The following is a 15,452-nucleotide window of genomic DNA, read 5'->3' as shown; positions in this document are numbered from 1 at the left end:
TTTGCTTGTACCAGTGTGCCCAAGTGACAAACTCCTTGCTATTGGTGGAACATCTTCTTTCCTCTGTCGTCCCCAGAAGGTCACTGAACCTCCATCCCATCCCCTCGCATACCCAGCCTAGTAATACAATAAGATAGTTCCAGGGATGAGGAACTAGTTATAGGTTATGGGCTAGTTATAGGCTAGACTGCTAGATCTCCTTATAGCTAAGAGAAACTTTCGTAGTTGTTCGAAAAAATTATTTTGTGGGATGTGAAAATCATTGGCAAGGTCAGCATTTGTTACCATCCTCTGTTACAATTGAGAAGGTGCAGTCAACTACCTTCTTCAAAATAATCCCAAGTGTGGGAGCAGGCTGTTTGCCCCACTGAGTCCACACCAGCCCTCTGAAGAGCATCCCACAGCTAATCCACTGAGCCTCCGCATCCCTGAACACTATGGGCAATTTAACATGGCCAATCCACCTAACTTCTTTGGATCATGGGAAGAAACTGGAACATCAGAGGAAGCCTGCACAGACACAAGAAGAATGTGCAAACTCCATACAGTCAGCCTGAGACTGGAATTGAACTTGGACTCCTGGTACTATGAGGCAGCAGTGTTGACCACTGATCCACCATGCAATCCTTGAGTCACTGCAGTCCATTTGGTGTAGATGCACCCATTGGGCTGTTAAGGTGGGAATTTCAGGATTTTGACCAAACAATGAAGGAACAGTGAAATGCTTCCAAATCAGGTTGATATGTGACTGGGAGCAGGACCTGCTGGTGATGGTGTTCCCATGTTATCATTAGTGTGAATACAGGACTTCGTGTCAACAAATTGTGTTAACAAAGACAAAAGATGTCTTAGACAAAGACATTCCTACCCATACTGGCATAGATAAAACACATCTGCAACGAATAGATTGATGAAATCATGAAGGTTTCCGATAGTATAAATGAAGGGATACTGTTTGCAATGGCTGAAGGTTCAATGATGAAATGGCACCAGTATAAAATGATTGGTGGAAGAACCAGAGGTGATGTTAAGTTAAACTATCTTATGCATCAAGAGATTTAGATTTAAAAAATCGACTGTTGATAGCATTGTGAATACAGCTTAATGTGTAGTTTTGGAAGAGAATCAGGTAAACACTTGAAGAAGAAGGGACTATAGTGAAATGGGGAAAGCAAGGGCACTGGGACTGACAGCATTGTTTTGTGAGACAGCTAGCACAAGCCCCTGTGGACTGAATTGCTTCCAGTGCTTTATTGCGTTGTGATCTTTGATTCTAGAAAAAGATCAACATCCTGATACTTAGCACAGATCTTGCTTAATGCACCGTAAAATTTTAATCTCTGGTCCTCACTAATCTGTTTAAACTGTTAATGGAGAGACAAACTTCTCCTTTCTTCTTAAAGTCAAGACTTCTCAAAAGATTAAATCACCACTCTGTTAGCCTACCTCGATAGTTAAGGTGAATTTTACTGGGAAGGAACTACAGCAGGCACTTAATGCTGGCCACCCATGTCTCATGAGAAATTTTTTTTTAAAAATTCCTCAGCCCTCCTATATTATTTGGCTCCCACCATTACCTCTGAAGTTGCCCTTCTTCTAAAGTCATTGCTCCCTCTGCTTTCCAGTGAACTAGCTTCACACTTGAGTTTCCTACTTGCCCTGACCATGTGCACTTCTCCTGAAAACTCCCCTTGGTGACTACTATCCAAATACACATTACTAAAGGTAACACAACCCCATACTGATTTGGGAAGACAGTCCTGACTGAGGATGGCTCAGCCTCCTGTCTGATGTTTGAGCAACTCCTCGATTGACTTGCCAGCAACCTTCAGATTGTTTACTCATGATCTCAAGGACAAACCATGCCAATTTCCACACTTGAAGGACACTGATCCTGTTTGTATCAAGTGTCCAATTGACTGTGACCAGTGCCCTGAACTGAGATTAGATGATGCTCTTGATTGAGCTTGGCAGTACCTGAGTGGCCATAGCTCATCCTTGACTCAATGAAAGAATTCTCTCCTTAGGCTTTTAGATATGGCCATTTATTTGAAGCATATGCAATATGTTTGCTGTGTCAGCTGTTGGCATATGACATAGCATGGTGCAGTGCAGCAACATGTCCACCCCTTTGACTGTTCAATCATGAAAACCTGCCTAGTTTCAAGGTGAAGCTACTGTAAGTTCTGTATTCAGTACTGAGAGGGACCTTGACATTTCTGAGGGCAGTGTGAAACAGACTGATATGCTAGAACAGGTTGATGTTAGGAAGGAGGATGTGCTGAAAACTTTGAAAAACATAAGGATAAATAAATCCCCTGGGCCAGACGGGATATACCCAAGGTTACTATAGGAAGAGATTGCTGCACCTTTGGTGATGATCTTTGCATCCTCACTGTCCACTGAGTAGTGCCAGATTATTAGAGGGTGACAATAGTTATTCCCTTGTTCAAGAAAGGGAATAGGGATAATCCTGGGAATTACAGACCAGTCAGTCTTATGTCAGTGGTGGGCAAAGATTTGGAGAGGATTCTGAGAAACAGGATTTATGATTACTTGGAACACCATAATTTGATTAGAGATAGTCAAGTGGCTTTGTGAGGGACAGGTCATGCCTCACAAATCTTATTGAACTCTTTGAGGATGTGACAAAACATGTTGATGAAGGTAGAGTAGTAGATGTGGTGTACATAGATTTTAGCAAGGCATTCCATAAGGTTCCCAGTGGCGGGCTCATTCAGAAAGTAAGAAGGCATGAGATACAGGGATATCTGGCTGTCTGGATACAGAATTGGCTGGCCCATTGGTGGTCGTAGATGGAAAACATTCAGCCTGGAGCTCGATGACTAGTGGTGTTCTGCAGGGATCAGCTGTGGGACAGCTGTTCCTTGTTATTTTTATAAATGACTTGAATGAGGAAGTGAAAGGGTGAGTTAGTAAGTTTGCCGATGACGCGCAGGTTGGTGGAGTTGTGGATAGTGTGGAGGGCTGTTGTCGGTTTCAACAGGACATTGCTGAAAAATGTGTTGCAGCAGGTCAGGCAGCATCCAAGGAGCAGGAGAATCGATGTTTTGGGCATAAGCCCTTCTTCAGGAATGAGGAAGCTGTGCCAAGCAGGCTAAGATAAAAGGTAGGGAGGAGGGACTTGGGGAAGGCACATTGGGAATGCGATACGTGGAAGGAGGTTAGGGTGAGGGTGGTAGGCCGGAGAGGGAGTGGGGGCGGAGAGGTCGGGAAGAAGATTGCAGGGCAAGAAGGCGGTGCTGAGTCCGCGGGTTGGGACTGAGATAAGGTGGGGGGAGGGGAAATGAGGAAGCTGGAGAAATCTGCATTCATCCCTTGTGGTTGGAGGGTTCCTAAGCGGAAGATGAGGTGCTCTTCCTCCAGGCGTTGTGTTGTCATGGTCTGGCGATGGAGGAGGCCAAGGACCTGCATGTCTTTGGCAGAGTGGGAGGGGGCGGTTGGGTTGGTTAGTGTGGGTGTCCCAGAGGTGTTCTCTGAAACATTCCGCAACTAGGCGGCCTGTCTCCCCAATGTAGAAGAGGCCACATCAGGTGCAGCGGATGCAGTAAATGATGTGTGTGTAGGTGCCGGTGAATTTGTGATGGATATGAAAGGATCCCTTGGGGCCTTGGAGGGAAGTGAGGGGGCAAGTGTGGGCGCAGGTTTTGCGTTTCTTGCGGTTGCAGGGGAAGGTGCCGGGAGTGGAGGTTGGGTTGGTAGGGGCTGTGGACCTGACGAGGGAGTCGCGGAGGGAGTGATCCTTCTAGAACACTGATAGGGGAGGGGAGGGAAATATATCCTTGGTGGTGGGGTCTGTTTGGAGGTGGTGGAAATGATGACAGATGATACAATGTATATGGAGGTTGGTGGGGTGGTAGGTAAGGACCGGTGGGGTTCTGTCCTGGTGGCGATTGGAGGGGCGGGGTTCAAGGGCGGAGGTGTGGGAAGTGGAGGAGATGCGGTGGAGAGCATCGTTAACCACGTCTGAGGGGAAATTGCGGTCTTTGAAGAAGGATGCCATCTGGGTTGTTTGGTATTGGAATTGGTCCTCCTGGGAGCAGATGCGGTGGAGGTGATGGAATTGGGAATATGGGATGGCGTTTTTACAGGGGTCAGGGTGGGAGGAGGTGTAGTCTAGGTAGCTGTGGGAGTCGGTCGGTTTATAATAAATGTCCGATTTGAGTTGGTCGCCCGGGATAGAAATGGAGAGGTCCCGAAAGGGGAGGGAGGAGTCTGAGATAGTCCAGATAAATTTGAGGTCAGGGTGGAAGGTGTTAGTAAAGTGGATGATCTGTTCAATCTCCTCGTGGGAGCACGAGGTAGCACCGATACAGTCATCGATGTAGCGGAGGAAAAGGTGGGGAGTGGTGCCAGTGTAGCTGTGGAAGATGGACTGTTCCACATATCCTATGAGGAGGCTGGAATAGCTGGGGCCCATATGGGTGCCTATGGCTACTCCTTTGGTTTGGAGGAAGTGGGAGGATTGGAAAGAGGATTGATCTCCAGCATCTGCAGTCCTCACTTTCTTCTGCAACAGGACTTTGATGAGATGCAGAACTGGACTGATAAGTGACAGATTGATTTCAAGCTGGAAAAGTGTTAAGTGATTCACTTTGGAAGGTCAAATTTAAATGCAGAATACAGGGTTAAAGGCAGGATTCTTGGCAATGTGGAGGAACAGAGGTATCTTGGGATCCATGTTCACAGATCCCTCAAGGTTGCCACTTAAATTGGTAGGGTTGTTAAGAAGGCGTATAGTGTGTTGGCTTTCATTAGCAGCTGGATTGAGTTTAAGAACTGCCAGGCTATACATAGCTCTATAGAGCCCTGGTTAGACCACACTTGGAATGTTACATTCAGTTCTGGTTGCCTCATTATAGGAAAGATGTCGAGACTTTAGACACTGAGGACACTGCCTGCCCTGGACGGCATGTCTTATGAAGAAAGGTTGAGGAAGCTAGGACTTTTCTCATTGGAGCAAAGAAGGATGAGAGGTGACTTGATAGAGGTGTACAAGATGATGAAAGGCTTTTGGATGGAGGTTTGCACGTTGAGCTGAAAGATTCATTTCCAGACTTTTCGTTACTAGGTAACAGATTCAGTGGGCCTCAAGCAAAGCAATGCTGAAAATTCCTGCTTTCTATTTATATGTTTGGGTTTCTTTGGGTTGGTGATGTCATTTCCTGTGGTGATGTTATTTCCTATGATGAAGTCACTTCCTGTTCTTTTTCTCAGGGGGTGGTAATGGGGTTGAACTTGATATGTTTGCTGGTAGAGTTCCGGTTGGAATGCCAAGCTTCTAGGAACTCCTGTGCGTGTCTGTTTGGTTTGTCCTCGGATGGATGTGTTGTCCCAGTCGAAGTGGTGTCCTTCCTCCTCCATATGTGAGGATACTAGTGAGAGAGGGTTATGTCTTTTTGTGGCTAGTTGGTGTTCATGTATCCTGGTGGCTGGTTTTCTGCCTGTTTGTCCAATGTGGTGTTTGTTACAGTCCTTGCATGGTATCTTGTAAATGAAATTAGTTTTGCTCATTGTCTGTGTGGGTCTTTCAAGTTCATTAGCTGCTGTTTTAGTGTGTTGGTGGGTTTGTGGGCTACCACGATGCCAAAGGGTCTGAGTAGTCTGGTAGTCATTTCTGAGATGTCTTTGATGTAGGGGAGAGACGCTAGGGTTTCTGGATGCATTTTGTCTGCTTGTTTGGGTTTATTACTGAGAAATCGGTGGACTGTGTTCATTGGGTACCCATTCCCTCTGAATACACGATATAGGTGATTTTCCCCTGCTCTGCATAATTCCTCTGTGCTTTGTGTGTTGGCGTGTTGAAATAATATTCTGATGCAGCTTCATTTGTGGTTGTTGGGATGATAACTTCTGTAGTTCATTTTTGGTCGGTATGTGTAGTTTTTCTGTAGACGCTGGTTTGAAGCTCCCCATTGGCTGTTCGTCCTACTGTGACATCTAGAAATGGCAGTTTGTTGTTGTTGTTTTCCTCCCTGTTAGTGAATTTTATGCCAGTAAGGGTAATATTGCTGGTTTTGAAGGTTTCCTCTAACTTGCTTCATTTAATGATGACAAAGGTGTCATCTAGCGGATCCAGAGTTTCTGTTGGATGGCTGGCAGAGTTGTTTGCTCAAGTCTCTGCATTACTGCCTCTGCTAAGAACCGTGATATCATCAGAGATCCCATGGGTGTTCCGTTGGTTTGTCTATATGTTTTGTTGATGATCTGAAGTGGGTGGTAAGGCATAGGTCCACGTGCTTGATGATATTCTCCTTGTTGATGAAGTTAGTGGTGTTTGGTGTATGTGTATTTGGGTCTTCTAACAGTGTAGTCAATGTTTCCTTGGGCAGGTTAATGTTGATTGAACTAAACAGGCTGTTACGTCAAAGGAATGCACTGCCAGCAGTGGTAGTAGAGTCAGAAAGATGTGCGATATTTCAGTGACTCTTGGATAGGCAAATGGAAGATAGTGCAATGAAGGATATGTCGGCTAGTCTGATCTTAGAATAAGAGGTTGGCACAACATCGAGGGTGGAAGGGCCTGTACTGTGTTGTACTGTTCTATGTTCTATGTACAACTTGGTAATGCAAAGATTCTATGAGTATCCAAATAAGTGCAAAGTGCTGGTAAAAGCCCTGACAAGTGACCTGTTCAGATGTCTGAGGTGTTTGTCCCTTCACACAAAGCATCCTGCCAAGAGCATTACAATGTAAGGGGGCAATGAGTTCCAAAGTGCAGTAATGAAGTGCTAAATTGTATTACGTTAGTCTGAAATATGCCATGATGATGTGGCAATGCCAGTGTTTTGCTGGTGCTAACATCTGTGGACAGAGAATGGGGGTAATTGCTACTTATGGAGCAGCTCTGAGGCATTTGGGAATGATAGCTAAAATGGAGGGCTAACTAAGATGCCAGTGATGGGTTGGGAATTGATGTCAACTAGTTTCTCATTAGCTCTTGGGAGGTACCTGTATAGAAACGACATGAGATTAGCTAGTAATCAGATGCAAATGTATGGAATTACTAGCAAAGCTTTCAACTAGTCACTGAAACACTCAGGGAAACTCTGACCAACATCTTTCTTGTCACTAGAAGTCTCATCTTTTCATTCTCATTCCTTCAATTTCTTGATATTGACAAAATTGTACAGGCACTGTGAATATTTCACTCTAAATGAATATAGGTGATTTTTCTTGATTGGTGTGCAGGATTGAGTACATTTGGGTCAATCCTTATCCTTTATCTTGCTCTCTTATATTGTGATAAACCAATCCCCTGTTGGAATTAGGCTGCCAAAAAGACATTTGAAAGGTGGCTTCATACATATTCTTCGCGTATATAATTTTTATCAGCCCACAGACAATGCTGAACATTTAGAAGGAATACTAAGAGACCAAACACGAATCTTTGACCATAATTGATATTCTCTGTGCAAACACAGGAATTTCAAGGACTGCAGCCTAATGTTTCCTTGCTGCAAAATTAAAAGAAGTGTACACTGAATAGTAATGAATCTGCACCTGTTGAAACATTCACGAGAACTGTTGAACAGATGCACCAAGACAAATTGGTCTGCTCAGGAGTTCACATCACTTTCCCTTTGGAAAGCAGTCTCCAAAGAAAATGGTGACAATTGAGAAAGCCAGTAGTACTTTGCAACACTCAAAGAAACAGACAAATAAAAGAAAATGTAAGAAACTAAAGCTATTCAATTCTTGCTATCGTACGTTTATGTGTATAAGCACCCAAAACGTTTCCATTCAAACTGTAACAGGTTGCGTACAACTGCATGCAAATTATTCAAGTAGAAGAATGTTGCTATAAGACATTTGGGAGTCATCTGATATTATGTGTAAGATCTCTGAAGGTCTGCCAGTGAAGGTGGAGCCCCATCTCTATATCTGTGAATGTTGCCCTTTGCAATTGCAAGCCAACTACAGCATGGCTTCACTGTAGAATTCTACAGCTGTAGCAAACATTTCAGGAACAAAAGGTCTTCTGCTCAAGGGAGTTACTTGCTATAGACTGCATCATGTATGAATGCTAATGACTGCTAAGACACACATAGTCATGATTTGGAGATGTTGGTGTTGGAACTGGGGTGTACAAAGTTAAAAATCACACATCACCAGGTTATAGTCCAACAGGTTCAATTAGAAGCACTAGCTTTCGGAGTGCCCCTCCTTCATCAGGTCGCCTTGTTGGACTATAACCTGGTGATGTGTGATTTTTAACTTTTTAACAAGGCAACCTGATGAAGGAGCAGCCCTCTGAAAGCTAGTGCTTCTAATTAAACCTGTTGGACTATAACCTGGTATTGTGTGATTTTTAACTTAAGACACATGTAGCATCACTTTCAGCCTATTCTTTAACTGTCAGTACATGTTCTAGAAAGTGAGCAGAATTAGACAATGAACACAGCAACAGATGTGCAGGAACCATTTTAAACATTCTCTCAAGACCAACACAAAGAGATACAGGGCCACCTTAATTCAAAATGACTTGAACGTTAAGTACTTGAACAGAGAAATTAGTATCAAAAGCACTAGAATATGATGGAGGAGGCATAGATCGTATGCTGTTAAGCTACAATAAACACATATAAATTTATAGCGTAGGAAATGTTTTTCATCTCTTAATCCAAATGGTTTATTTTTAACATTGCAGGGAAGAATTCTGAACAATTCTAACCATGATAGTTGCAGTAGTGTAGAGGACAATGTCTCAGGCATTGCATTGTGCACCTATATAAAAAAAAACATAGTTCTCGGGTTGGCTCTAGAATTTAGGTGAATATGGCTTCTTCGAATGCATGTGACATCTTAAAAGTCAATGCAGTGCCCTATCTGGCCTGGCATGTGATCAGACCTCCTCCTTCAGTTCTTTGTAGTCTATGCTGGAAATGTTATGTAGCATAGAGTTTCCATCAATTACCTTGAGCAATCTAATAGGATTACACTACGAGATGACTGTGATCCAGCCAGGTATTTAAAGCCCAACTTAAAGTATCAATATTTGCTTCTACTACCTCATGATTTTGGCCATATCTGAATTGAGTTTAGCTCTGCTTTTAAATCTTGTAGGTGTTATTAACCAGGGCTGCAGAGATCAATGTTGATATCTTTGGAACCATTCTTCCCATCAGCCGCCTTGTTCAAATACATCAATGAGAAGACTCTAATTGATATCAAACTTAAGAGAGTTCAGGCTTGCTAATTTAGAAAAACATATGGGGTTTTGATTGAAGTCCTGAGTATAGGAGTTGGGAAGTCATGTTGAGATTGTGCAGACATGGTGAGGCCTCTTCTAGAATACCATGTCCAGTTCTGATTGCCCAGTTGTAGGAAGGATATTATTAAGCTGGAGAGGGTTCAGAAAAACCTTATCAGAATGTTGCTAGGAATGGAAGGTTTGAGTTATAAAGAAAGGCTGGGACTTTTTACGTGGGGATACATAGGAGGTTAAGAGGTGACCATATAGAAGGTTATAAAATAATGAGGGGTAGAGATAGGGTTAATGATAGATGTCTTTTTTTCCCTAGGATGGGTGATTTGAACACTAGGGGGCACATTTTTAATAGGAGAGGAGAGAGATTTTAAAAAGACACGGGCAATTTTTTTTACAGAGAGGAGGGTTCATATGTGGGATGAACATCCTGAAAAAATGGTGGATGGGGGCACATTTACAACGTTTAAAAGACATTTGGATATGTACATGAATAGGAAATGGAGGGATATGGGTATGGACTTGTTTAGTTTGGATTATTTTTGGCATGGGCTGTTTGGACCAAAGGGTTTGTATGACTCTATAAAAGAATTAGACTTCATCCAAGCTGGTAGACTATTCAAATTAAAAAGGTTATGGGAGTATTAGGGACAAAAGTATATATAAGCATAGAACTTGTAATGCAGTGAAAATGCCCCTAGCTCTGAGCCAGGGGACCTGGCTTTGTATCCCACCTGCTTCAGAAATGTGTAATAACATTTATGAACAGGTGGTCTAGAAAATATCTCAAACTATTTTCAGTTGTTGAGAAATTGAGTTGTTAGCCTCTGGAGGAAGCTGTCAATGCTACACTTTTCATTTGATTGTCATATAAGAAACCCAGGGCCTATAATTACCATTTGGGAAATCAGGTGCAGTCCATGCAGAATTAACGATTTTTATCATGAATTTCCCTCCCACACTTTAGGAAACATTAGTTTCCTTTTCAGTCGCTCTGGTAGTGCAATGAGTGTCTGTATAAGCCTCAATACTGTTACTTAACAGAATGTAGATCAGCTACTTTTTAAAAATGCTGTTTGACTGACCATGGATCAATTAGTTTCCATGGCGATTTGTCCCAAATATTTAACAACTTGCTTTTAGACATTTTCGTTACTCAAATAAGGAATAATTGTTATAAAATGTACTACGTTTGTTTTTGTTGTGAAATGGATTTTGTTTTTTTCTCAAATAGGTAGCAATAAGTTGCTGGGAGACTTCCTAGTCCTGGGTGGTGCTGCACTTTATGGAGTTTCTAATGTGTGTGAAGAATTTGTTGTGAAAAACTTTAGCCGTGAGGAGTTCCTGGGAATGCTTGGCTTATTTGCAACCTTCTTTAGTGGTATACAACTGTAAGGAATGGTATTGTTTTTTCTAAATTGTGTCTAATTTAAACTGTGCTTTAATGTTATTGGTACAATAGAAAGCAGTGCTCATTGGCACAATTTTAGCTCATGTTTAGCTTCTTTTCGATCAATATTTTCCATATGGAAGATTTAAAACGTGGTCCCATGACAGTCTTGCTAAATGTTTAAACTTAATTGGCCAGCAACAGATGAAATGAAAACAAAAAATAATCAATTAAAAATATGTTTTGATTTCATTATAGGATGCCATAAGTTAAATATTTTGTTTATCATGTAGTATTCAACATATGTTTATCATTTATCATTAAGATAGAGCTTGTTTCCTAAGGAGAATTCTGGGATCTTGTAATGCATAACAAGTTATGAATCACTGTCCAGCAAACTGTCCATGTGTCAGACTGAGCCGAAATAAATTTATTTCAATTCAAGGAAGTTTATTAATAATTTTGAAAAGTCCTGGTCAAGAACTAACCTTAAGGAGCAACTTAGTGATCTGAAAAATAACTTCAACTCAATATTGATTGGATTGGTAATAATATTAAATTGGCAAGGATGCATAACAGATTTAAAAGGATGTTACCGAGACTGGAGAGTTTGAGTTAAAGGAGAAGCTGGTTAGGCTGGGACTTCTTTTCCCGGAGCACAGCAGGTTATGGGGTGACCTTATAGAGGTTTACAAAATCAGAGGGGCATAGATAAGGTGAATAGCAAAGGCCTTTTCCCTCAGGTAGGGGAATTCAAAACTAGAGGGCATAGTTTTAAAGTGAAACAGGAAAAATTTAAGAGATCTGAGGAGTAATCTTTACACACAAGTGATTCATATGTGGAATGAACTGTCAGAGGGAGTGGGCACAGATTTGGTCACAGAGCACTTCAATGACATTTGGATAGGTACATGAATAGGAAGGGTTTAGAATAATATGGCTAAGCACAGGAAAATGGGACTAGTTTAGTTTAGGAAACATGGTCGGCATGGAAGAGATGGACCAAAGGCTCTGTATGACTCTGTGAATCTGAGAGTTGCTCATGTTAATTGTGAATGTCACTCTTACTATTGACTTAGTTGTGACAGTTAGCATAAACAATGAAAATATATAAATATTATTACAATATTTCAATATGCTTGTAATTTACTTGCTATGTAATAGCCAGTGAAATATCAGGCATTTATTGAGCAATGGAAAACCGTATGAGTGATTAACATCTTAAGTCATAACAACAAATCCCTTAAATTTGCCTACTATCTTATATCTTCACATTTTATATTAAATATAACCTAAGTGAGAGTGGAGGTCATTCAGGTTTATTCTGCTGAGTTAGTTTTGGGTTATTTAATGGTGTTATTGAAAACAATTCTGAATATTGTAGGTAGTTGAATAATGCCATATAACTGCATGTCTGATATGTGATGTCAGACATGGAGTTATATGGCACTGCTGTTACTGTTTATGGAATAAAAATCAATAGGGAAGATCTATTAAAAACATCTGGGAGAGAAAAGAGACTGGAATAAAGGATTGTTTCATGAGAAAAAGTTGTGAATGACCTTATGTGCTTAGTATTTATTATTATTATTATTATTATTATTATTATTAGATCATGCTTTTCATTTTCTTGTATTATAGAAGTATTCTGGAACGTCATGCAATCGCAAACATTAATTGGAGCTGGCAAATCGGTAAGCATCTCCAAGAAATTTGCATTTGTGTAGTTCCCTTAATTGATGTCTCAAGGCATTTCGCAAAATGATGTTTTTTTTTAGCATTCAGCCACAGAAGGAGATATCAGGATAGATGACCAAGTGTTTGAGTTAAAGCTTCTCCTTTAACTCAAACTCTCCAGTCTCGGTAACATCCTTTTAAATCTGTTATGCACCCTTGCCAATTTAATATTATCATTACCAATCCAATCAACAATATTGAGTTGAAGTTATTTTTCAGATCACTAAGTTTTAAGAAGGATCCTAAAATTAGAAGGCTGGAGAAGACTCAGGAAAGAAGTCTTATGCTTAAGGCAGTTGAAAACAAAATTGGAATGATTAAAATTGTAAATGTGTGGTAAGTCAGAAATATGGAGCTGGAGGTAATTTGCAGAGATAGGAAGGGGAGATTCCATGTAGGAATTTGAATACAAATATTTTAATAGGAGACTTGGTGCAAGTTAAGACTTGGATGGTTGATATTTGGATGATCACAAGTTTGAGCAGGTGCATCAGGTCTCAGAGTTGAATAGTATTGCAGAGGTGGAAGTAGGCAGACTTGATGATGTGTGGGTCTAAGGCTCATCTTGGGGTCAAATGCCTTGGCCAGTTGTAAAACATCTGCCTCAGCTTCAGACAGTTACCAGGGATGAAAACCATGAACAGGTGCCAAAGGATGAGCTTTTCCAATAATTCATTGGAGGAAATTTCTTGGATGGTCATTTAACAGGATGATAAATCAGAGACAGTGGATGGTTTGAGAGAGGTTGGGATGAGGTAGCGCTGGGCATCACCAACATGCACATGATGTTGTTTATGGATGGTATGAGCAAAGAACAGCACATGGGTCCAAAGGTAGCCTTCAAATATTTCGCGCTTAGAGGAGATAATAGAAGCTTACACAACAAATTTGTTGACAAGAAACATCAGAGTTCTTGATACTTGTCCTCATTGATAAGTGTATCTGTACATTCTGAGCTGCACAAAAGTTTAAGGGGAAGTCTACTCTGCATTTATTTAATTTTCGGCTTCAATACGTTTCCCACCAAGAAAAGCTTTTGCCCTGAGTTAGCAGAGTGTGCCTGGCCAAGAGGTCACTTTATCTGTAAGAATTATAATTTTTTTGAGGTGTTATCAGTGCTGAAGCTGATTTCCTCAATTTATTAGAGCAGTAATTATGCTTTTTATAAGTTTTTGCTTTGCTTTTGGAACTTAAAAAAAATCAAAAACAATGATGCTTTAAGTGAGAGGAAAGAGAGAGAGCACGTGGGCGAGAGCATGTGGGAGGACGGCTCTAGAATTCATCAAAAAAACCTAAGCAGTGAACTTTCACAGCTGACTGACTATGAAAGCACAGCATCTCTAGAACTGAGTTCAGACCAAAAAATACCAGTAAAATTACACAGACAACCTTGGAGAGAGCTGATTATTGGAACTACTCACAACTGGGAGTGTCAGCAGCTAAGTTTTTGTTTTAAAGTCTTATAAAACTTAAAAATGTTAATTTTTTTGTAACACTATACTGGGAGGGGTAGGGGGATGGTTATTTTTATGTTTTACTAAAATCTTTATTATTTAAAAATATAAGACATGGGGACTAAGTTATCCTAGAACAGTGTTTTCAGAGCAGTAGGTCTGTGCTATTTTCTGGGTCTGTAGATTAAGGTGAAGAGATGGCCTTTAGTTAAGTGATGTGCTCTCCCTGTTGGATGGGGGAGATTAGGGAGAATTTCAATGTTGCTGATGATTATGTCTGGAGGAAGTGTGTTTGGATGCAAATACTATTGGATAGCACAGCTTGGTTGAAGCAGCAGTTAAAGGCAAAGAGGAATTTACAGGCACCGGGGGTGTGATGAATGGCAGTTTCAGAAAGGTAAAAAAGAAGATACAGTTCTTGAGATGGGTTACCTCTAGAAAAATTAGAATAGTTGGGAAGGTCATACAGGAGTCTCCTGTGAGCATCTCCATCTCCAGCCAGTCTGCTGTTTTAGAAAATGTATTGATTTGGAGGTGCCAGCATTGGACTGGGGTGGACAAAGTTAAAAATCACAACACCAGGTTAGAGTGCAACAGGTTTATTTGGAAGCACTAGCTTTCGGAACGCTGCTCCTTCATCAAATGGTTTTGGAGTAGAATCATAAGACATAGACTTTATAGCAGCAGGATTGCAGTGTCATGGAATGGACATATAAATAAATTTAGCTTATGTCTGTCAATTTTTAGAATGACCATGTTAGTTTTGGTTCCTTCATATGTAAATCCCAGAACATTTTTAAAGTTACATTCTCAAGATAGCTTTAACAATAGATGTCATCTCAGCTCCGTGCATTGAATGTGTGAATTTAAAGTCTGTCTGTGTCCCAATGTTAGGTCAGACTGCTTCTATTTCTGAAGTGGGAGTGACCAAATTTTACATTGATTTAAGCAGTTTCTGAGCAAAATACAAATTCACCCAATAAACTTATGTATGTGTGTGCGTGTATGCGTGCAGGGGAGACCAAGTGAGTGTGTGCATGTGGGTGGGTGTGTGTGTTGGGGTGAGTGTGTCTGTGTGAGAGTGTAATGGCGTATAAGTCTGTGAGAGACTGCATGTGGGGGGGTGGGGGTGCGGAGGGAGTGTATGTGAGCATATGAGAGCTTGTGTATGAGAGAGGGTCTGTGTGTGTGTGTGTGTGTGTGTGTGTGTGAGAGAGACCGTGTATAGTGTAGTGAGGTCACTTGTAGTATGACATGAACCCAAGGTCCTGGTTGAGGCCATTCCCCATGGGTAGTGAAATTGGCTATCAGCCTTTGCTTGGCCATTTTGCATTGTTGCCTGTCCTGAAATCCACCTTGGAGGACAGTTACCCAAAGGATCAAGGTTGAATGTCCTGGATCGCTGAAGTGTTCCCTGACTGGGAGAGAACACTCCTGCCTGGTGATTGTTGTGCAGTGTCCATTCATCCATTGCTGTAGCCTTTGCTCGGTCTCACCAATGTTCCATACCTCAGGGCATCCTTGTCTGCAGCGTATGAGGTAGACAACGTTGGCTGAGTCAATGAATACCCGCTCGTACATGCTGGATGGTGTCCCCATGAATAATGGTGGTATCCGTGTCGACACTCTAACACGCCTTGCA

General features: G+C 41.4%; 1 protein-coding gene across 1 annotated transcript in view; it reads left to right on the top strand.

The window, feature by feature from the left end:
* LOC132816940 (solute carrier family 35 member F2-like) overlaps window positions 1-15,452 on the top strand; it is a 65,091-nt gene that overhangs the window by 27,185 nt on the left and 22,454 nt on the right. The window contains exons 5-6 of the mRNA XM_060826965.1: window positions 10,464-10,620; window positions 12,261-12,313. Coding sequence (XP_060682948.1) covers window positions 10,464-10,620; window positions 12,261-12,313 — 210 coding nt within the window. The remainder of the gene's footprint in view (window positions 1-10,463; window positions 10,621-12,260; window positions 12,314-15,452) is intronic.

This window comes from Hemiscyllium ocellatum, chromosome 6 (assembly GCF_020745735.1).
Source record: "Hemiscyllium ocellatum isolate sHemOce1 chromosome 6, sHemOce1.pat.X.cur, whole genome shotgun sequence".
NCBI classification, from domain to species: Eukaryota; Metazoa; Chordata; class Chondrichthyes; order Orectolobiformes; family Hemiscylliidae; genus Hemiscyllium; species Hemiscyllium ocellatum.
This window is presented reverse-complemented; position numbering and strand designations above follow the sequence as displayed.